Source organism: Culicoides brevitarsis, chromosome 3 (assembly GCF_036172545.1).
Source record: "Culicoides brevitarsis isolate CSIRO-B50_1 chromosome 3, AGI_CSIRO_Cbre_v1, whole genome shotgun sequence".
Lineage (NCBI taxonomy): Eukaryota > Metazoa > Arthropoda > Insecta > Diptera > Ceratopogonidae > Culicoides > Culicoides brevitarsis.
Genome location: NC_087087.1, coordinates 26,067,074 through 26,090,508, shown reverse-complemented (window position 1 = coordinate 26,090,508; position 23,435 = coordinate 26,067,074). Strand labels below are relative to the sequence as shown.

Genomic DNA, 23,435 nt, shown 5'->3' with positions numbered 1-23,435 from the left:
ATCACGTGACTTATTTAATTTCGAAATAAATTTAATCACGTGAATTATTTAATTTCGAAATAAAAATCTTCACGGAAAGACATTTCACCGCTCAAAATGTCACAAATTTCCTCTATAAAATGCTTTAAAAAATTCATGGTTAAAATTTCACATTTTTTTAAATTTATTTTTTTATATTTTTTTTTCCAGAATTTATGGAGATGATGACTGGAGATTAATTTCGTTCGTTCGTACACATAAAAAAACATACATCAGAGATACACATTTTATATGTTTTTTTAATAGCGCTTTAAAAATAAAATGTTACCGCGTAGCGTATTAGACACTCAAAAGTGTGACAATTTTCGTTTCATTCCGTGGTGGCGGCGACACATCATCGCGATGAAAGTGAAAAATTTTTGGCTGAAGTGTGTGTGTGGGGTAATGATGCTGGATTTATCAATGGCGATAAATCAATGACGGGAAATCTAAACCTAAATGTGGAGGGTAAAAAACTAGCAATTAACAAACACGAAAAAACTCGTAACAAAAAAAAAAACAAGTTGCAAGGAACAATCATGAACGATAACAATAAATTATTTATTATGATAACTTTTCGGCGTCGTGTGCGTGTGTGAACGAGTGAGCATAGTGAGCCATGTGTGATTTGAGTGAGTTGTAAAAAAACTTCTACAACAAAAAGTTTTTTTTTTCGAAACAAACAAAATTTATTGTTCAATGGTGCATTATTATTTGTATATATGAAAAAAAAATAATATTTCTAAATATTTGGAATTTAATCTCAAGCATAAAAAAAGTTTTTTTTGAACGTAAAGTGAAGTAATAACGTGAGTAACTCTATCTAATCAACCATAACTAAGCTTTTAACTATTTATTATAACTTTAATTTTTATGAGAAAAAAAATATTGATCGTAAAAATTTGATATCAAATCAATCTGTATACCTGACTGAGACTCCTAAAGCTACTTGTGCTGACACTTCGTGCCTGAGGAAATGATATACAATAAAATTTATTACAATTTTTATCATTATTCGAATGGGTTCTTGCTGCAACGTATAAACGTCAGAGCAAATATCTACATTTTTTAAAAAAAGATTTTTTTGCAGATTACTTAGATTTGGATCTAATGTCAAAATTTTGGCGCCAAAAATGTTTCAAGCACTTCAAATTTAGTCGAAATTCAGGCAAAATATTTAAAATTGTTATTGAAACTTTTTTTTAACAAATTCTCAAAATACAATATTTTATCAAAAATTTTGACAGCTGTCATCTGTCAAAAAAGTTTCCTTTATTTTAAGATTTTATTGTTGAATAAAGGAAAAGATTGAAACTTTTTTGACAGATGACAGATGACAGCTGTCAAAATTTATTTGATAAAATATTGTATTTTTCTGTGATTAATTTTTTTCATTATGATTTTAAATGAAAAATATGGCAAAAATTGAAATATTTTCAAAATTTTTGACATCTGTCAGATTTTTAACTGTCAAAAATATGATAAATGTCAAATTTTTGTAAAATTTCTCAATTATTTATAATTTTGAGGTTATGTTACGTAACTTATGCTAAAAAAATTGAATTATTTAATGTCAAAAATTTTATATATGAACTTCGGTAAAAATTTTGACAGTTAAAAATATGACAGTTCCTTAATTTAAATTAATTTTTTTTTTTTTTTTGTAAAAAATGACACAAAACTGACTCAAAATGTCACAAATTTGAGATTTCTAAATTTTTATATATTTTTTTTTTAATTTTGACATTGCAAAAATTTGACATCTGTCAATTTAAATTAAAATTTTGTTAAAATTTTTTTTCAGTATCAAAATCGTTAACTTCAAAATTAATTGAAAATAAAAATCATAAAAATTCAATTAATTATTTTAAATTAAATCAATCAAAAAATATCTGAAAATAAATCTATGACATTTTAAACCGTCAAAAATATGACAGATGTCAAAAATTTTACATTTTTTTTTTGTTTTGAAGGAAATTTTTGTCATTCTGGTAAAAATTTCAACAACAAATAACTTTTTTTATATTTTTAATTCTTGAAAAATTCTCTTTAAAAAATTTTATTTTAAATTTAAAAAAAAATCTTTACTCAAAATCTAAATTTTATTCTTCGACTTCCCATTTTTTTTTTGCTGTAAACCTGATAAAATTTACATTTCCCTCCCAAATGTCAACAACAAAAAAAATTGTAAAATCAATACTTTTACTGATAAATCCCTCTGTTCGCTTATCTTTCGTTGCCTTTCACAACGTTTCACGTCGACATATCCCTTTTATTTATTACAAGTTACAAAAAAGAGATCAAAATTTTAAGTGCTTGTAAACATTTTGTGCCGATAAAATTCCAATAGTATTTTTTTAAGGGCCCGATCGAACACATTCCCCATCACGTCCAAACCAGCAATTCATCTGCAGACGCAAAAAAATAAGTTTGCAGTAACACGGGGTTAATCTATCTTTTATTTCTACTTTTTCTTTTTTTTTTCGAGAGACGCGTTTAGATCTTTATCTACTTTTTTTCTGCTTAAGCATGGATTACTCAAAGGAGTGAAACACATCTTCTCAGGGAATACTTTCCAATCTATTTAATGTAAAAAAAAAAAATATTTTTTTATAAGAGGCATTGATTTTTCTTTTTTTTCTTCGATAAATTCGAAAATCACGCAGAAATTTTATTTTGTAATAAAAAAAATTTGTGACGCAACAGTCACTCGACTTTTATTAAAAATTGATGCTTTTTTATTGAAAACTTTACTTGAGATTTTTTTTTTTAATTTTTTTATGGGATGTGTCTTTATTGGAATCTGTCTGTGGAATCTGTGTCATCATTTTTTTTTAGTTTTTTATTTTTTTTTTTTAAATAAAAGCGATTTTTCTACAAATTTTGCAAAAACTACTACAAAGGTGACTCTACTAATGTTGTAAATACCTTGCTTCTGGTACGCTGTGGAGGCGTAAAATCTTCTTTTGATTTTCTACGTTTGTCTTTTAAGATCATACGAGCAGCTGCGAAAGCCATTTGTGCTTTTTTTGTTTGGTTTTACGTGTTAATAGACTTGAATTTTAATTGGTTTACTGTAAAAATTTGAAGATTGGTGTTAAATTTCCTTTTTTTTTTTGTTATTTATCGCTCCTTATAAGTTAATCTGAAGGCGATTCACTATCACATCAATTAATTTTTGTGTGCTTTTTTTATTGAAAGTTTCTGATTTTTTGTTAAAATTATTTTTTTATTTGCACAATTTCGATATTTGTGCGTTTTTTATCGAGTTTCTTGCAGCGACGAAGAAGAAGAACAAGGGTGGAGATGTTGTAACTGAAAGTAGTTTAGTTCGCATTTCAAACTGTTGTCGTCGATTCTCTCTCTTTGCAATTCGCTCAATATTCTGTCATTCAATGAAAGATTATCAAATTTGCTTTTTTTTTGCACCTACAAAACACATCAGAGTGAGTAACGTAGAGCGAAGTAGGTAAGTAGACGAAAGGATATGACACATTTTCAATGAAATGACAGTTAACGTGCAAAAAAGGCGACACACACAAAAGAAAAATATAAAAAAAGAAGAGGTAATAGAGTTGAAAAATTGAAATGACAAAACGAAAGAATGAGAGACAAAAAAAAAAGTGAAAGAAGGAAATTGACAGTTAATTTTCGTTGTTGTTGTTACACCTTCGCACCAAACTTTTATCTGTTTGTGTTTTTATTGAAAAGTTTTATGAGGGAAGAAACCATTTTTTTTTTGTTTTGAAAGTGTTTTTCCAACATCAATCATAAACAAAAAAAATAAAATAAAAGTTTGTACGAAGGCGTTTTCAAGAAGCTCATTTCCGGTGGATCTGTGATTGGATTTTTTTTCTTTTCAATTTTCATGAGTTTGCTTCATTTTTTCCTTTTTATTTTTTTATTTAAATTTTTTTTAATTTTAATTTTTTTATCGTTTTTAATTAAAATTTAATATTTTTCTTTAAAATTTTTGAATTATTATTATAATTATTTTTTTTAAAATTATTTTATTAATTTTTTAAATTATTTTATTAAATTTTGAATTATTATAATGATTTAATTTAGAAAAAAATTTAAAAATTTAAAAAAAACTTAATTTATTTTTTAAAGTCATTTTCAAGAATTTCATAAATTTCAAATTATTTTTAAAATAAAATATATTCAAAATTTTTCAAAAATCTTTCGAATTTTTCATAAAAAAATTAGCCTCTAATTTTTTAAATTTATTTTTTATTATTTAATTTTATTTATTTATTTTATTTATTGTTTTTTTGTAAATTTAAAAGCATCCTTGCTTATAAAAAATTTAAAATTGCTTCAAGTTTGTTAAGTATTTATATTTTTTTCAAATACATAAAAAAATATAGTAAAAATTTCTTAATTTATATTTCTAAAGTCTTTAATGAATTTTCAGTGCTAATTGTGCTTTTTATAAGTTTTTCGAATTTTCCTAGATTTTTAAAATTTTTATTAAATGAATTTATTTAAATATAAATTGTCAAGCATATCTGATGGTAAGTTCATTAGATTTTTTTAAATTAATATTTCAAATTGAATTTTCTTTAATTTTAATTTTTTTTTTCAATTCTTATGAAATAAAAAATATAAAAATTATATTTAAAAAAATTAATTAAAATAATTTTTAAAAAATTAAATTATGTAATTATTAAGTTTTAGTATTAAAACTAATAATTTTTATAATTTAATTTAACGTCCGAAGTTTTCAAAATAAAGTCGACCAACTCCGTGCTAAACTCCAATTTTTTTGAAGTCGACTCCGAGTCGACTCTATTAAAACTCATGGAAATCATCTTCAGAATGACTTTTTATTCAGTTTCAAGCTTAAAATTGCTCGAAAATTAACTTGCAAAATTTATCACGATTTCAATTCAGCATGAGGAAGAATCGTGAAAAATTTTATTTGTTCGAAAATTGAGAAAATATGAATGGAAATCATCTTCAGAATGACTTTTTATTCAGTTTCAAGCTTAAAATTGCTCGAAAATTAACTTGCAAAATTTATCACGATTTCAATTCAGCATGAGGAAGAATCGTGAAAAATTTTATTTGTTCGAAAATTGAGAAAATATGAATGGAAATCATCTTCAGAATGACTTTTTATTCAGTTTCAAGCTTAAAATTGCTCGAAAATTAACTTGCAAAATTTATCACGATTTCAATTCAGCATGAGGAAGAATCGTGAAAAATTTTATTTGTTCGAAAATTGAGAAAATATGAATGGAAATCATCTTCAGAAAACTTTTTTTAGTTTCACGATTTTGCAAAATTTATCACGCAATCAGCATGAGGAAGAATCGTGAAAAATTTTATTTGTTCGAAAATTGAGAAAATATGAATGGAAATCATCTTCAGAATGACTTTTTATTCAGTTTCAAGCTTAAAATTGCTCGAAAATTAACTTGCAAAATTTATCACGATTTCAATTCAGCATGAGGAAGAATCGTGAAAAATTTTATTTGTTGCAAAATTTATCACGATTTCAATTCAGCATGAGAAAATATGAATGGAAATCATCTTCAGAATGACTTTTTATTCAGTTTCAAGCTTAAAATTGCTCGAAAATTAACTTGCAAAATTTATCACGATTTCAAATTTGACTTGCAAAATTTATCACGATTTCAATTCAGCATGAGGAAGAATCGTGAAAAATTTTATTTGTTCGAAAATTGAGAAAATATGAATGGAAATCATCTTCAGAATGACTTTTTATTCAGTTTCAAGCTTAAAATTGCTCGAAAATTAACTTGCAAAATTTATCACGATTTCAATTCAGCATGAGGAAGAATCGTGAAAAATTTTATTTGTTCGAAAATTGAGAAAATATGAATGGAAATCATCTTCAGAATGACTTTTTTTCATTCAGTTTCGAAAAACTTGCAAAATTTATCACGATTTCAATTCAGCATGAGGAAGAATCGTGAAAAATTTTATTTGTTCGAAAATTGAGAAAATATGAATGGAAATCATCTTCAGAATGACTTTTTATTCAGTTTCAAGCTTAAAATTACTCAAAAATTAACTTGCAAAATTTATCACGATTTCAATTCAGCATGAGGAAGAATCGTGAAAAATTTTATTTGTTCGAAAATTGAGAAAATAGCATGAGGAAGAATCGTGAAAAATTTTATTTGTTCGAAAATTGAGAAAATATGAATGGAAATCATCTTCAGAATGACTTTTTATTCAGTTTCAAGCTTAAAATTGCTCGAAAATTAACTTGCAAAATTTATCACGATTTCAATTCAGCATGAGGAAGAATCGTGAAAAATTTTATTTGTTCGAAAATTGAGAAAATATGAATGGAAATCATCTTCAGAATGACTTTTTATTCAGTTTCTTAAAACGAAAATTAACTTCAAAATTTATCAGCATTCAGCATGAGGAAGAATCGTGAAAAATTTTATTTGTTCGAAAATTGAGAAAATATGAATGGAAATCATCTTCAGAATGACTTTTTATTCAGTTTCAAGCTTAAAATTGCTCGAAAATTAACTTGCAAAATTTATCACGATTTCAATTCAGCATGAGGAAGAATCGTGAAAAATTTTATTTGTTCGAAAATTGAGAAAATATGAATGGAAATCATCTTCAGAATGACTTTTTATTCAGTTTCAAGCTTAAAATTGCTCAAAAATTGACTTGCAAAATTTATCACGATTTCAATTCAGCATGAGGAAGAATCGTGAAAAATTTTATTTGACTTGCAAAATTTATCACGATTTCAATTCAGCATGAGGAAGAATCGTGAAAAATTTTATTTGTTCGAAAATTGAGAAAATATGAATGGAAATCATCTTCAGAATGACTTTTTATTCAGTTTCAAGCTTAAAATTGCTCGAAAATTAACTTGCAAAATTTATCACGATTTCAATTCAGCATGAGGAAGAATCGTGAAAAATTTTATTTGTTCGAAAATTGAGAAAATATGAATGGAAATCATCTTCAGAATGACTTTTTATTCAGTTTCAAGCTTAAAATTGCTCGAAAATTAACTTGCAAAATTTATCACGATTTCAATTCAGCATGAGGAAGAATCGTGAAAAATTTTATTTGTTCGAAAATTGAGAAAATATGAATGGAAATCATCTTCAGAATGACTTTTTATTCAGTTTCAAGCTTAAAATTGCTCGAAAATTAACTTGCAAAATTTATCACGATTTCAATTCAGCATGAGGAAGAATCGTGAAAAATTTTATTTGTTCGAAAATTGACAAAATATGAATGGAAATCATCTTCAGAATGACTTTTTATTCAGTTTCAAGCTTAAAATTGCTCGAAAATTAACTTGCAAAATTTATCACGATTTCAATTCAGCATGAGGAAGAATCGTGAAAAATTTTATTTGTTCGAAAATTGAGAAAATATGAATGGAAATCATCTTCAGAATGACTTTTTATTCAGTTTCAAGCTTAAAATTGCTCGAAAATTAACTTGCAAAATTTATCACGATTTCAATTCAGCATGAGGAAGAATCGTGAAAAATTTTATTTGTTCGAAAATTGAGAAAATATGAATGGAAATCATCTTCAGAATGACTTTTTATTCAGTTTCAAGCTTAAAATTGCTCGAAAATTAACTTGCAAAATTTATCACGATTTCAATTCAGCATGAGGAAGAATCGTGAAAAATTTTATTTGTTCGAAAATTGAGAAAATATGAATGGAAATCATCTTCAGAATGACTTTTTATTCAGTTTCAAGCTTAAAATTGCTCGAAAATTAACTTGCAAAATTTATCACGATTTCAATTCAGCATGAGGAAGAATCGTGAAAAATTTTATTTGTTCGAAAATTGAGAAAATATGAATGGAAATCATCTTCAGAATGACTTTTTATTCAGTTTCAAGCTTAAAATTGCTCGAAAATTAACTTGCAAAATTTATCACGATTTCAATTCAGCATGAGGAAGAATCGTGAAAAATTTTATTTGTTCGAAAATTGAGAAAATATGAATGGAAATCATCTTCAGAATGACTTTTTATTCAGTTTCAAGCTTAAAATTGCTCGAAAATTAACTTGCAAAATTTATCACGATTTCAATTCAGCATGAGGAAGAATCGTGAAAAATTTTATTTGTTCGAAAATTGAGAAAATATGAATGGAAATCATCTTCAGAATGACTTTTTATTCAGTTTCAAGCTTAAAATTGCTCGAAAATTAACTTGCAAAATTTATCACGATTTCAATTCAGCATGAGGAAGAATCGTGAAAAATTTTATTTGTTCGAAAATTGAGAAAATATGAATGGAAATCATCTTCAGAATGACTTTTTATTCAGTTTCAAGCTTAAAATTGCTCGAAAATTAACTTGCAAAATTTATCACGATTTCAATTCAGCATGAGGAAGAATCGTGAAAAATTTTATTTGTTCGAAAATTGAGAAAATATGAATGGAAATCATCTTCAGAATGACTTTTTATTCAGTTTCAAGCTTAAAATTGCTCGAAAATTAACTTGCAAAATTTATCACGATTTCAATTCAGCATGAGGAAGAATCGTGAAAAATTTTATTTGTTCGAAAATTGAGAAAATATGAATGGAAATCATCTTCAGAATGACTTTTTATTCAGTTTCAAGCTTAAAATTGCTCGAAAATTAACTTGCAAAATTTATCACGATTTCAATTCAGCATGAGGAAGAATCGTGAAAAATTTTATTTGTTCGAAAATTGAGAAAATATGAATGGAAATCATCTTCAGAATGACTTTTTATTCAGTTTCAAGCTTAAAATTGCTCGAAAATTAACTTGCAAAATTTATCACGATTTCAATTCAGCATGAGGAAGAATCGTGAAAAATTTTATTTGTTCGAAAAATGAGAAAATATGAATGGAAATCATATTCTGAATGACTTTTTATTCAGTTTCAAGCTTAAAATTGCTCGAAAATTAACTTATTTATCACGATTTCAATTCAGCATGAGGAAGAATCGTGAAAAATTTTATTTGTTCGAAAATTGAGAAAATATGAATGGAAATCATCTTCAGAATGACTTTTTATTCAGTTTCAAGCTTAAAATTGCTCAAAAATTAACTTGCAAAATTTATCACGATTTCAATTCAGCATGAGGAAGAATCGTGAAAAATTTTATTTGTTCGAAAATTGAGAAAATATGAATGGAAATCATCTTCAGAATGACTTTTTATTCAGTTTCAAGCTTAAAATTGCTCGAAAATTAACTTGCAAAATTTATCACGATTTCAATTCAGCATGAGGAAGAATCGTGAAAAATTTTATTTGACTTGCAAAATTTATCACGATTTCAATTCAGCATAAGGAAGAATCGTGAAAAATTTTATTTGTTCGAAAATTGAGAAAATATGAATGGAAATCATCTTCAGAATGACTTTTTATTCAGTTTCAAGCTTAAAATTGCTCGAAAATTAACTTGCAAAATTTATCACGATTTCAATTCAGCATGAGGAAGAATCGTGAAAAATTTTATTTGTTCGAAAATTGAGAAAATATGAATGGAAATCATCTTCAGAATGACTTTTTATTCAGTTTCAAGCTTAAAATTGCTCGAAAATTAACTTGCAAAATTTATCACGATTTCAATTCAGCATGAGGAAGAATCGTGAAAAATTTTATTTGTTCGAAAATTGAGAAAATATGAATGGAAATCATCTTCAGAATGACTTTTTATTCAGTTTCAAGCTTAAAATTGCTCGAAAATTAACTTGCAAAATTTATCACGATTTCAATTCAGCATGAGGAAGAATCGTGAAAAATTTTATTTGACTTGCAAAATTTATCACGATTTCAATTCAGCATGAGGAAGAATCGTGAAAAATTTTATTTGTTCGAAAATTGAGAAAATATGAATGGAAATCATCTTCAGAATGACTTTTTATTCAGTTTCAAGCTTAAAATTGCTCGAAAATTAACTTGCAAAATTTATCACGATTTCAATTCAGCATGAGGAAGAATTTCGTGAAAAATTTTATTTGTTCGAAAATTGAGAAAATATGAATGGAAATCATCTTCAGAATGACTTTTTATTCAGTTTCAAGCTTAAAATTGCTCGAAAATTAACTTGCAAAATTTATCACGATTTAAAGTTAGCATGAGGAAGAATCGTGAAAAATTTTATTTGTTCGAAAATTGAGAAAATATGAATGGAAATCATCTTCAGAATGACTTTTTGCATGAGGAAGAATCGTGAAAAATTTTATTTGTTCGAAAATTGAGAAAATATGAATGGAAATCATCTTCAGAATGACTTTTTATTCAGTTTCAAGCTTAAAATTGCTCGAAAATTAACTTGCAAAATTTATCACGATTTCAATTCAGCATGAGGAAGAATCGTGAAAAATTTTATTTGTTCGAAAATTGAGAAAATATGAATGGAAATCATCTTCAGAATGACTTTTTATTCAGTTTCAAGCTTAAAATTGCTCGAAAATTAACTTGCAAAATTTATCACGATTTCAATTCAGCATGAGGAAGAATCGTGAAAAATTTTATTTGTTCGAAAATTGAGAAAATATGAATGGAAATCATCTTCAGAATGACTTTTTATTCAGTTTCAAGCTTAAAATTGCTCGAAAATTAACTTGCAAAATTTATCACGATTTCAATTCAGCATGAGGAAGAATCGTGAAAAATTTTATTTGACTTGCAAAATTTATCACGATTTCAATTCAGCATGAGGAAGAATCGTGAAAAATTTTATTTGTTCGAAAATTGAGAAAATATGAATGGAAATCATCTTCAGAATGACTTTTTATTCAGTTTCAAGCTTAAAATTGCTCAAAAATTGACTTGCAAAATTTATCACGATTTCAATTCAGCATAAGGAAGAATCGTGAAAAATTTTATTTGTTCGAAAATTGAGAAAATATGAATGGAAATCATCTTCAGAATGACTTTTTATTCAGTTTCAAGCTTAAAATTGCTCGAAAATTAACTTGCAAAATTTATCACGATTTCAATTCAGCATGAGGAAGAATCGTGAAAAATTTTATTTGTTCGAAAATTGAGAAAATATGAATGGAAATCATCTTCAGAATGACTTTTTATTCAGTTTCAAGCTTAAAATTGCTCGAAAATTAACTTGCAAAATTTATCACGATTTCAATTCAGCATAAGGAAGAATCGTGAAAAATTTTATTTGTTCGAAAATTGAGAAAATATGAATGGAAATCATCTTCAGAATGACTTTTTATTCAGTTTCAAGCTTAAAATTGCTGAAAATTAACTTGCAAAATTTATCACGATTTTTCACGCAATTCAGCATGAGGAAGAATCGTGAAAAATTTTATTTGTTCGAAAATTGAGAAAATATGAATGGAAATCATCTTCAGAATGACTTTTTATTCAGTTTCAAGCTTAAAATTGCTCGAAAATTAACTTGCAAAATTTATCACGATTTCAATTCAGCATGAGGAAGAATCGTGAAAAATTTTATTCAGCATGAGGAAGAATCGTGAAAAATTTTACGAAAATTGAGAAAATATGAATGGAAATCATCTTCAGAAAAATTTATTTATCACGATTTCAATTCAGCATGAGGAAGAATCGTGAAAAATTTTATTTGTTCGAAAATTGAGAAAATATGAATGGAAATCATCTTCAGAATGACTTTTTATTCAGTTTCAAGCTTAAAATTGCTCGAAAATTAACTTGCAAAATTTATCACGATTTCAATTCAGCATGAGGAAGAATCGTGAAAAAATTTGACTTGCAAAATTTATCACGATTTCAATTCAGCATGAGGAAGAATCGAGAAAAATTTTATTTGTTCGAAAATTGAGAAAATATGAATGGAAATCATCTTCAGAATGACTTTTTATTCAGTTTCAAGCTTAAAAACTTTCAAAATTCGTGAAAAATTTTATTTGACTTGCAAAATTTATCACGATTTTAATTCAGCATTAGGAAGAATCGTGAAAAATTTTATTTGTTCGAAAATTGAGAAAATATGAATGGAAATCATCTTCAGAATTAATTTTTTTTTCAGTTTCAAGCTTAAAATTGCTCGAAAATTAACTTGCAAAATTTATCACGATTTGAATTCAGCATTAGGAAGAATCGTGAAAAATTTTATTTGTTCGAATATTGAGAAAATATGAATGGAAATCATCTTCAGAATGACTTTTTATTCAGTTTCAAGCTTAAAATTGCTCGAAAATTAACTTGCAAAATTTATCACGATTTTAAGTCAGCATGAGAAAGAATCGTAAAAATTTTTTTAAAATTTGGAGTTCAATAGAGCAGACTCAACTCTACTCTAATAATTATTAGAGTCGACTCGGAGCAAACTATGAAAACTCCGAACGTTAATTTAATTCTAAAATCTCATTATAAAATTTTAATTTTTCAAAAAAAAATAAATAATTTTTCCCAGATTTTCCGGAATTTTAAAAAATGTATGTTCAAAGTTAACATAAAATTTACAAAACCAATAATTGAACATTTATCAGTTTGTAAGTTGAAAACAACTTCATCATCATCATTTTCATAACAAAAAAAAAATTGTCAAACTTTCGCAACAAATAAAACAAACACCTTAACAAACACTCTATTGCTTCATGATTTGGAAACTTTTTTTTTTGGTTTTCTTCGCGCGCGCACTCCTGAATGAAGGCAATCATTACACGACATTATGATGATATAGCAATATAATGCCCTCATTTATATGTATATCATCAACTTTAGCATTTTTCCATCTTTTATTTTTTTGTTTTTGCTCATTTATTATTGTTACACACAACAACAACAACAACTACAATGCCAAAGAAGCAAACGGAGAACGAGAGAGAGTATCACACCGAATAATGTCATTATACAACACAAATTGCTGGCACATTCCACTAAAATGTTATCTATATAAATTAAGGGGGACATATGATGTGAAAATGTTTCAACAATGACGACGACGAGGATGATGATCGCTATTTTAATAAATTTTTCTCAAAGTAAGTGTCGTCTTGAAATTTTTACGAAATTTAATTGAAGAGTAATTTTTTTGTCATTTCGCTTTTTTTTCACGTCGTCGTCGTCCTGTACGCAGCACGTTTTTTATTTCGGGATTTAAAAACAAATCAAAAATATAATAAAAAATTAGATTACATCAGGCGCACAGTGGGCAAAAATTAATTATATTTTCCAAAAAAATTATTATTTTTTTTTTAAATTAATTTTTATCAAAATGAGACTAATTTAAATTTAAATTAATTGAAAAATAAATAAAAACAAATTTAATTTAAAAAAATACTATTTACGCACAGTGGTCTAAATATGAAGAAAAATTGTTCAAAAAAAAAATTTTTTTAAATGTTAATTAAATTAATTAAAGTAAAAAAATAATTATCAATTTAATTATTAATTAATTATTTATTTAATTAAAAAAATAAATTTTAATTTAATTTTAATTAATTAATTAAATATTTTTTTTAGTTAATAAATTAATTACCTAAATAATTTTTAAATTAAAAAAAAATAAAAATGAGTCAATACAGATTTTTTATTCCTGAGTTTTTTAATTATTATTTTTTTTCTTATTTTTTTTTTAAAATGTATTTTTAATTTTTCATTATTTTTTGTTTGATTTTTGGAACAAAAATTTTATTAAATAAAAATAATAATTTTCTAAATATATTTTTTTTATTTTAAATTGTCATGAGAGATCCCACTGTGCCTCGACATCCGTTTTAAAGTGACATTAAATTAAAAATAAAGCAAAAAAAAAAAGAAGAAAAAAAATTTAATCAAATAAAACATTTGCATGCGACGGCTCGTTCGTTCGTCGTTGTCGTGGCTTTGGGTCGTGATTAATGTCTCGGCACTCGTAAAATTCTGAGTTTTTCACTCGTGCTAATCCACAATAAATGCTAATGCAATTAAAACATGAAACAGAAAACAAAAAAAAAATCAGTAGACCGCGCCTTTTAATTGCTGCCCCGTAAAATAAAAAAAATAAAATAAAAAATAACCAGGCGCTTCCACGCACTAAACCAATTAATTCCATTTTACTGTCAAAAAACGGCTTTCCGCATGAATGAAAACCTTTCAGTATTTTAGAGTGAAATGTGCGGATTTTCTCTTTTTTCCTCTTTTTTGTTTTGCTTTCGAAAACGTCCATGACCAATTCGATGAATTCAATTGTATTTACCATTGATCGAACAAAACAAAACAAAAAAAACGAACATATTGTTGATTTGATATGTATTTTGTTGTATTCTGTTCGCTAAAAAGCTGCTGCCATGCCAGATTATGGCGCACCATTGTACGACGCGTATTTATATATTAATGGAAAATACGATTGTGATGATGTGATTAGATATTGATATACAATTCATTATATTATGTTGTTGCGAGTCGTTTTTCGAATTTGCTATAAATATACAAACGAACATTTTGAGCACTCAATTATATGCCACTTTGATGTGAAGTACGCTAGTTTGTTGTTGATATGTGAGGAAAGGAAGAAGAGCAAAACGGAGGATTTTCGAGCATCGTTAGCACAAATCCTGCGAGATTTTTCTTTGTTTTGTTCAACATATTTCTCGATAGTTTTTTTTTCGTTGGTGTTTGACCTAGTTATGATGATTGGATTTTTTTTTTAAATTGAAGTTGCATTTTTATGATTTTGAGTAATTTTCGAAAAATTCTATTAAAAATGTCTAATTCAAAAATTTTAAAATTGTTAAATATTCCTTTTTTATATAAATTAAATCTAAATTAATTAATTAAAGTTTTTTTAATTTTCAGACTTTTTTTTAGTTTATTTATTAAATAATTTTAAAATTAATTTTTCTCTCCGAAATTCAATGGTTAACTACAAACTTTAAAATTTTCATTTTTTTCTTGTATTTATTTATTTTATTTTATTAATATTATTTTTTAGATTCTTTTTATTTTAAATTTAAAAAGAAAAATTAATAAAAATAATCAATTTTTTTAATTTTTTTATAAAAATTCCTTCATAACATTATTGGTTATCAAAAATTAAAATTTATTAGAAATTATTAATTTTTTGCATAAAAACTTCATTGTTTTATTTTTTTTTTAAATTAATTTAATCTTTATTTTTTTTTTAATTTTCAGAATTTTTTTTTATTTTAATTAATTTTTTATATTTTTGTTTATTATTTATTTCCTTTACCAAATTTATGTATATATTTTTTTTAAAAAAGGTTCTTTTCTTGATTTAAGAAAAACTTAATTTGTTTTTAAATTTGGTTTTAATTAAATTTTTGTTTAATAAGAAAAATTCAAAAAATTGATTAAAAAAAAAAATAATTAATTTATGTATGAATACCTATTTTTTTAATTCCTTAAAAATTAAAATTTATTAGAAATTATTTATTTATTTTTTTGAATAAAGATTTCATTGTTTTAATTTTTTTAAATAAAAATTAAAATGAAATAATAATTAATTAAATAAATAAATAAATTAATAATTAAATAAAAATTTAAATTAAAAAAATTATTCATTTAATTATGTTTCCAAATACTTTTATTAAAAAAATTATTTTATTTTTATTTTGAATATTTTTTTAAATAAATATGTAAAAAAAATTAAACAAATAAATTTAATTTAAATTAGAATTTTTAAAAATATATAGCTTTAGCTATAAAAACCTTGAAACAACTCAGAACTACAAAAAAAAATTTCATGTAAATTCCTTAAAAACGTTATTTGCTTGTTGATATTCTCTTGTAACTATCTTTCTTCATGTTTCTTCTTCTGTTTCTTTGTTATTGTTTGCTGAACGTGCATTTCCATGTTTTTCCTTGGATTTTCTTCCCCCACATGAGTTATGGGGCAAAAATTTTCCCTCATCCTCAGTAGTTTTGTTTTCATTTTATCATTATTTACTGTTTTTATTCAAAAAAAATGAAAAAATAATATTTTATTGTAATAATATTTATCCTCGACTGTCGTTGTCGGTCGAGAGATTTTCTAATAATAATATATAAAAATTGTGGGAAAAAATTGCTTGCTATTTATGACGACAATTGGGCGCCAATGCATGACAACGAGAATTTCTATGGAATTATTCCAGATTGAATAAAAATATTTTATTTTATTATTTTAAAAAAAAAAATTGTCGCACACATAAAATCAATTTAATTTCAACGAAATGTTCAATGCAATCAAGTGGAAGGCGATACAAGGATGGGGGAATAGTAATAATAATTGAGCATATGGGAGATTTCCAACATGCAAATCGTGCTTAATTGTGTGCGAAAGAGGCACACAAAAAAAATTGTGATAGATTGTGCCATGGCGCACCAGGTACTTTCGATGAAATTTTAAAGTGTTACAAAGATTTGACTGTTAACACATTCGGCAGGAGGCGCGAGTGCACGTGACGTGAATAGTATCGCCCACGTAAAAGTCGTTATTGCGATCAAGATCAAACAAACAAAAAATCTGTTTCATGACCTTTCAACTATTTTTAGGCATGACTTTGAAATGGAGACGACTGGTATTTTACTTCGAGGACAAAGAACGGGTACAATTGATCAATTAAGGGATCAAAATGACCTCTATGGAGTTAAATTGACCCCTTATGAGTTTTATTGATCCCTTAGGAGTCAAATTAATCCGTTTTTAAACCTTCAGGATTTACATTAACGCCCAGTGGGACAAAATTACCTTTTTTTTAAGGCCCTGGGGTCTTGAAAATAAGGCCCTCTAACTTTTACATATAGAAATTCCGAAACTTTTATTTTTTTAAAAAAATAAAGAAAAAGAATTAAAAGTTTGAGGGCCCCTAGTTTTGTTAAATTGACCCCTTATGAGTTAAATTTAGTCAAAATGACCCCTGAGAAGTCAAATTACCCCTTCAGGAATCAAATTGACCTCTAAAGTGAGTTTTCTGGTACCTTAGGGATCAATTTGTTCCATTAAAAAATCAACTTGATCCTCTTTCGAGTTAACTATTCGCAGACCCAATGATCCATTAAATCTTAAAGGATCAAAATGATGAGATTTTTTTGGGGTCTGTGAATAGTTAACTCGAAAAAGGATAAAGTTGATCTCTTAAAGGAACAAATTGATCCCTCAAGGTATCAACAAAATTTCTCAAGGGGTCAATTTGACTCCTCAGAGGTCAATTTAATCCCTTGAACAATCAATCTCACCCGTTCTTCATCCACAAGGCTTTCCTACCACAATCTCTGTTCGTCTGTGAAAACCTTTTAAAATTTTTCCTCATCACGTTCCATGCAATATTAATGTACCTATGTCTCTGTGTGTGTTACTGAGACGCATGACTCGAGCCATTCTTCAACTTAATTTCCGTTTTTTCCTTTTGTTTACCCAATAAATGATTAAACCTCTTCAAACCATTTAATGATACCATTTATTCATTATTACGGTACGTTACACACACACAAAAAAGGTAACAATTCCGTACCGACACCAACAACGACGACGACGAAGAAGAAGACATAAAAGTCTTGTATCAGTCTATGTGCTACTTCACGTATTGTAAACATTTAGCGGGAATGATAGACAAGCGACACATATTCATGTCCCAAAAGATAGTTTAGTATAATAGTAAAATGTTTCATATAAATGAAACAAGAACGAACAATTGTGAGAAAGTTGCCGCAAAATTCGTCCAAATTCGCTCAACGGATTAACGGTGTCCGGAATTTTACGCTTTCAGGCTTGATTGACAGTTGGAGAGAGATGCTGAAGTAAGTTTTTGACGTTTATTTTACGGAATTCGTTAAATTTTATTGGCAACTCTATCAGATAAGGATTATCTTCAAAAAAAAAAAAAAAAAATTTGCTTAAAAGTCTATGAAATTATTTTAACAGCAAATCGCATCTGACAACTTTTTTTAAATATATATTTTTAGTTTATATTATAATTTATTTAGTAGTTTTTATAAACATTTTGAGTTAAAAAGTCTTTAAACTATTAAAAATAAATAAAAAAATAATTTTAATTAAATAATAAATTTAAGTAATTATAAAGAAAAAAATGTAAAAAAATTATTAAAAATTCTATAAATTTAAATTTTTCAAATTTTCATTTTAAAATTTAAAATGAATTTATTTATTTATTAAAAAATTTTATTTTTTTAAATTAAAATTAAAATTTATTTAAAAATCAATAAGATTTTTTGCTTTACATATTCTTATTATTTTTTAAATTTAAGATTTTTTTTAATGATTTTAAGAAAAAAATTGACATGTTTTTTTAATTTCTTTTTTTTTATTTTTTAAACGACTTTTTAAACAATTTTCACTTTTAAAATGACAGCTATTTTACAAAAAAAAAAAAATAGAAAAAAATTATAAAAATAAAATTTTTGAAGTTTTAGTCTAGATTTTGCATTTAAATTTTCAAAAAATGCATTTAAATCCACACAGCATTTTTTTTTTAATAAATTTTTTCAATTAAATTTTTAATTGACTCCTAACACAATGCAACATATTTTTTTTTAATTGACAATTTAACACATAATTTTTCATGACACTTTATTTTATAAAATTCTCAACAATTATTTTTTTTTCATTTTTTTCACGTCAAACAGAATTTTAAAATTTATTCCTGAAGGACCTGACAAAAAAAAATAATAAAAAATGTTAAATTTGTATTGTCAGCCAAAAGTCAATCACTCGTCTACTTAGCAAGTTACTTAAACCCCAAGACACGTCAAATCACGAAAAAAAAAACAAAATATGAAAAAAAAATAATAATAATTGGTTTCAAAGGAAATCCATTTGTGGTTTTCTTTTTCCAACCAGCTGACAGTTAACGATCCAATTTTACAATGCCACTTTTCGGATATTCCATTGTTGATTATTTACAATGAAATGAAAAAAAAAACACAAGAAAAACAACAACTAAATAAATAAATAATATCAATAATTATATTGGAGGTGTCTTCGTTCATGAATAATAAACTTGTTTTCAGTGGTTTTTTCGTTTTTCCGCGAAAAAAGTTTTTTTTTGTAAGGGAAGTAACTAACAGAAAAAAAATCAATAATAAAATTAAAATGTTGCTCTCAAATTTGTGGAGTTTTATGTGTGTGTTATGTAACATCATCATCATCATCAACATCATATAAAACTTCAAAGAATATCAGCTGTGTATTGCACGAGCGCGGCATTTTCTTCCTCTCACTGAATTTTGTATTGAAAAAAAATTTTTTTTTTTATTTTATTTTCCGATTGTGTCAATTTTATTTTATTTTTTTTGCCTGTTTTTAGATAATATAGGCACGTAACGTGTTTTCGTAGTTTTTATTGGCTTCTACGAAACGCGTCGTCACACACAAGAAGTCGTTATTGATTTGTTTTGCTTTTCTTTTCTCTTCCACTCGTGGATTTAATTCAGATAAAGACACTTTTATTTCACACCACATGCTAATCCGACTGGCGGAACGGAAAAAAATAATTGAAAGTAGCAACACTTCGTTCGTTGTCGTCGATGAAGACTTTGCATGCGAACACCGCGCAAACAACAAAAATAAATAGTCAGCTGTCACTATCGAGATGGAGAAAAATTTGTACATTCACTCAGATTCCTTATTTTTTTTTTTGCGTTCTTCGTGTGTCTTTATTATTTTCTATGTGTGGCAACTTCTGGTTTTATGGCTCGTTTTAACTCACTCTCTCTCGTATATGCATGATGATGATGAAGATTGATATGGTCCGTAAGCAAACTATTATCATTTTATTATTAGCAGATGCGTGTCTAATCCACCTCTTTTTTTGCTTCTTTATTTTTTTTTTTTTTTTTAAGCAAAACTCGCGACGTAATATTTTCCTTCTTTCACTTTTTTTTTTAATTTTTCATTTTTATCTCGAAATTTAATTTATTTTATTTATTTTTTTTTAGCAAAAAGGAGAGAGAGAATGATGTAGAGAAAAAAAAATTAAAAAAAAACAAACAATTTTTTTATTTTATTCTCGCGTCTGATTCACAAACATGAGTTTTTATGCAACACATCAAAGTAACTGACCGACCATACGAATTTCGGGCTAAAATGTTGCTTTGCTTTGCCAGCTCGGAAGTTTCGCGCGACGGTGTACGGCTGAATTTCCTGCAAAGGTATGTGTGTCCAAGGCTCATGCGCACACGTGTGTGTGTTAAATTTCGTCGTACACGGTAGCATCCTGCATGAGCATGAGGCACACAGCTGTGGTTGTATGAACGCCGAAGTATTTAGGATTGATAATGCTCAGATGGCAAAATCAGCGAGTAGGATGGAACAAAAATTTTGGGAAAGTTTTTATTCAGCAGGTTAGTGAAGGTCAGGATTTTGAGTAATTTTTTTTTTATTTAATATTTTGAAAAAAAAAAAAATAACTTTCTAATATTTTATTGCAAAGATTTAACGTTAATGAATCAAATTTAAAAAAAAATTAATAAAAATTAAACTCGAATTTTAAAATAAAAATTTAAATGTTTTAATATTTAAATAAAATAAAATTAAAATATTAAATTTATTTAAATTTTTAAATCAAATTATTTAAATATTTTTAATTAAATTTAATATTTTATTAAAAAATTGTATTTAAATTATGATTTTAAAAATGTTTAATATTAAAAATTTAATTAATTTAAACAAAATTTAGCAATAATTTTATTATTTTATTTAAAAATACAAAATTACAAAAAAAAATTTTCAAAATGTTTATAATAAAAATTAAAACATTGAAATTTTTATTTTAAAATTCGATTTGAATTTTTATTGAAAATTTTATTCACGTTAAATAAAATTGTAGCAATAAAATATTAAAACGTTATTTTTTTAAATATTAAATTAAATCAAATATTAAATTAAAAAAAAAATCACTCAAAATCCTGACCTTCACTAGCCTGCTGAAAATAACTATTAGTATTAATTATATAATTAAATTTACAAAAAATTAGATTTAATTTAAATAAAATAAAAAACAAATAAAAATAAACTTTGACTTTGAATATGATCATTAGGTAAATTTGTTTTTATTACTCAAAAAATTTCAAAAATTATTTTTAACAAATTTACTGAAATTTTTTTTTTAAAGCTGATTTCTATATTTTAATATTTAAACTGAAAAAGAAAAATTTGATTTTAACTTAAAAAATTATTATATAAAAAATTGAGTACAATTAGGTAATAATTAAATTTTATTCATAAAAGCATAAAACTTTTTTATATAATTTTTTAAAATTATTTTTTATTTTATTTTTCGACTAAAAATTAAATTAAATTAATAAAATTAATTAATAAAAATTAAAATTCTAACAAAATAATTGGAAAAATTTGTTTTTTTTTTATCATTTATCTTTTAATCAAAAATTAAATTAAAAAAAAAAATAAATAATTTTTTTTTTAAGATTTTATAAAAAAAAAATTATAAACTCAAATTTTGCAAAAAAAAAATTCAGATCAAGCAAAAGTTCAAATCAAGCTAAATTTAAAAAAATCTCAAATTCAGCAACTTTTAATTTTTTTTCCATAAAAATGTCCATCCTAATCGCTCTTCAATTTACTAAGGTACATGCTACACATTATCACACATGCGAGTAAACTGCGAGAAAAAGAGAGTGAAAACCGTCTTGATCCTTCAACGTCGTCTTCTTCGATATACATTTCCACGCAAACCGACATATCGCACAATCCTCTCAGAAATTCGCAGCCTTTTCCTTATCTCCACGCCAAATGGCACAAAACACACAAATTTACATAAGTGAGAAAAAATTAAAGAATTATACCTTTCACGAAACACGACAACAACGCCAACGCAAGCAAGATTTATTAATCGCTTCCTCACATTATTTTCTAAACGTGAATTAATGAACTTTTTCACTCGCTTTTTCAAACTTGACTGATTTGCTGCAAGGACACTTTTTTCCCTCTCTCTTTTGTTTAAAATTTAATTTTGAATATCTTAATTATGCACATTAATTTTATGATAATTTAAATGGCATGACTCGCATTTGGTGACACTCTCTCCTGAGTTGGTTTTTCATGAAAAATAGGCGAAAACTGGTCACGCGACTTAATTAGATGTCGTCCATTAAAAGAAAAAAAATATTCGAAAAAAAGGTCATTATGAGCAATTTAAAACGATGAAAACTTTTTTTTTTCTTTTTCGTGAATGGTCATTTTAATCCTTTTTTTCGCAAAAGGCGAAAGGTTACACTTAATGACGACAACGACGGAAATTAGTCGCATTCATTTCACGGACGTGAGTTTGGAAAAGAAAAAAAGTTGTAATGACTTTGAGTGTTTTGCAGTAAAATATCCGACTGCAGTGAATTTCCACTTAACATTTAGTTATTTATTTACAACAACAACAATAGCAACGTCAAAAAAAGGCAAAGAAACCCCTTTTGCTGAAGTTAAACATTAACGCAAATGCAAATTCCGCTGTTATTTATTCGTTCGGTGTGACCATCATGCAGATTCGGCACGGAATTCTTCTTCAATTTATTTATTTTAATGTTCACAACAAATATTTACAACCACATTTTTTTTTGTATCTTTGTACTTTTGAAATGATACTTTACTTAACAACACATAAAAAATGTAAAATAAAATCTTAATGCATGTTTTGTTAAGCATAAAAATATAAAATCTAACATTTGACACTTTTCATTGTAATTTTTGTATTTTTTTTTTTTTTTATTTACATTTTCTTATTTTTTATTTATGCACAATTTATCACAGGAAAAAAAGAGAGGCAAGAGAGAGACAGAATTTTTCATTTTTTTTCCAGATGCGAGATAGAATGTGCTTTAATTTTGTGTGTTTCTTTTGTAAATAAATGAAGGAATAAAAACAGAGGGAAACTTACACGTCGCATAACACGCAATGAGAAAGACGAGGTTTTCATGTTGCTTTGCTGCCTTGTTGATTTGGAAGTTGTGCTGGCAAAATTACCTTGAAGAAGAAAAAAAAGAAAAATGAAATTGTTTATTTTATTGTGGATAAAAAGAACAATAAAGGTTGAATATCTGCTGTTATTGTGTGTCTGGAAAATCCTTGCGATAAGAAAGTTGAAAAATATAGAGTGAACGAACGGGTTTTTACGGAGTTCGGTTAAATAAAGGATTTTGCTATTTTTTATTTATTTTTTTTATATAAACTTTTTTATTTTGAGAATTTTAATAATTTTTTTAAGTTAAAATTTTCTTGAATTTTAAATTAAAATAAAAAAAAATAATAAAAATTATTATTAAATTAAATTAATTTTTTAATTTTAATAAATAAATATAAAAAAATAAATATTTTTAAAAAATTTTAATTTTAATAAATTTAATTTTAATAAATTTAATTTTAATAAATTTAATTTTTTTTTTAAATTTATTTAATTTTTTTTAATTAAATAATTTTAATTTAATTAATTTTTTTTAGATTTTTTTAATTTATTTAATAAATTTAATTTCTTTAAATTTTCAAATATAAATATTTGATATATATAAT

General features: G+C 25.4%; 1 protein-coding gene across 4 annotated transcripts in view; it reads right to left on the bottom strand.

Moving 5' to 3' along the window:
• LOC134834747 (calmodulin-A-like) overlaps positions 1–23,435 on the bottom strand; it is a 30,834-nt gene that overhangs the window by 5,731 nt on the left and 1,668 nt on the right. The window contains exons 1-3 of one of the 4 annotated variants that reach the window (XM_063849505.1): positions 22,807–22,844; positions 2,947–3,092; positions 945–986 (exon numbers count right to left, since the gene is read on the bottom strand). In XM_063849505.1, the coding sequence (XP_063705575.1) occupies positions 945–986; positions 2,947–3,036 (132 nt within the window). In that variant the 5' untranslated portion in view covers positions 3,037–3,092; positions 22,807–22,844. Of the gene's footprint in view, positions 1–944; positions 987–2,946; positions 3,093–22,806; positions 22,893–23,435 lie in introns of those variants that run through there. The other 3 variants (XM_063849507.1, XM_063849506.1, XM_063849508.1) reach the window with 3 other exon arrangements.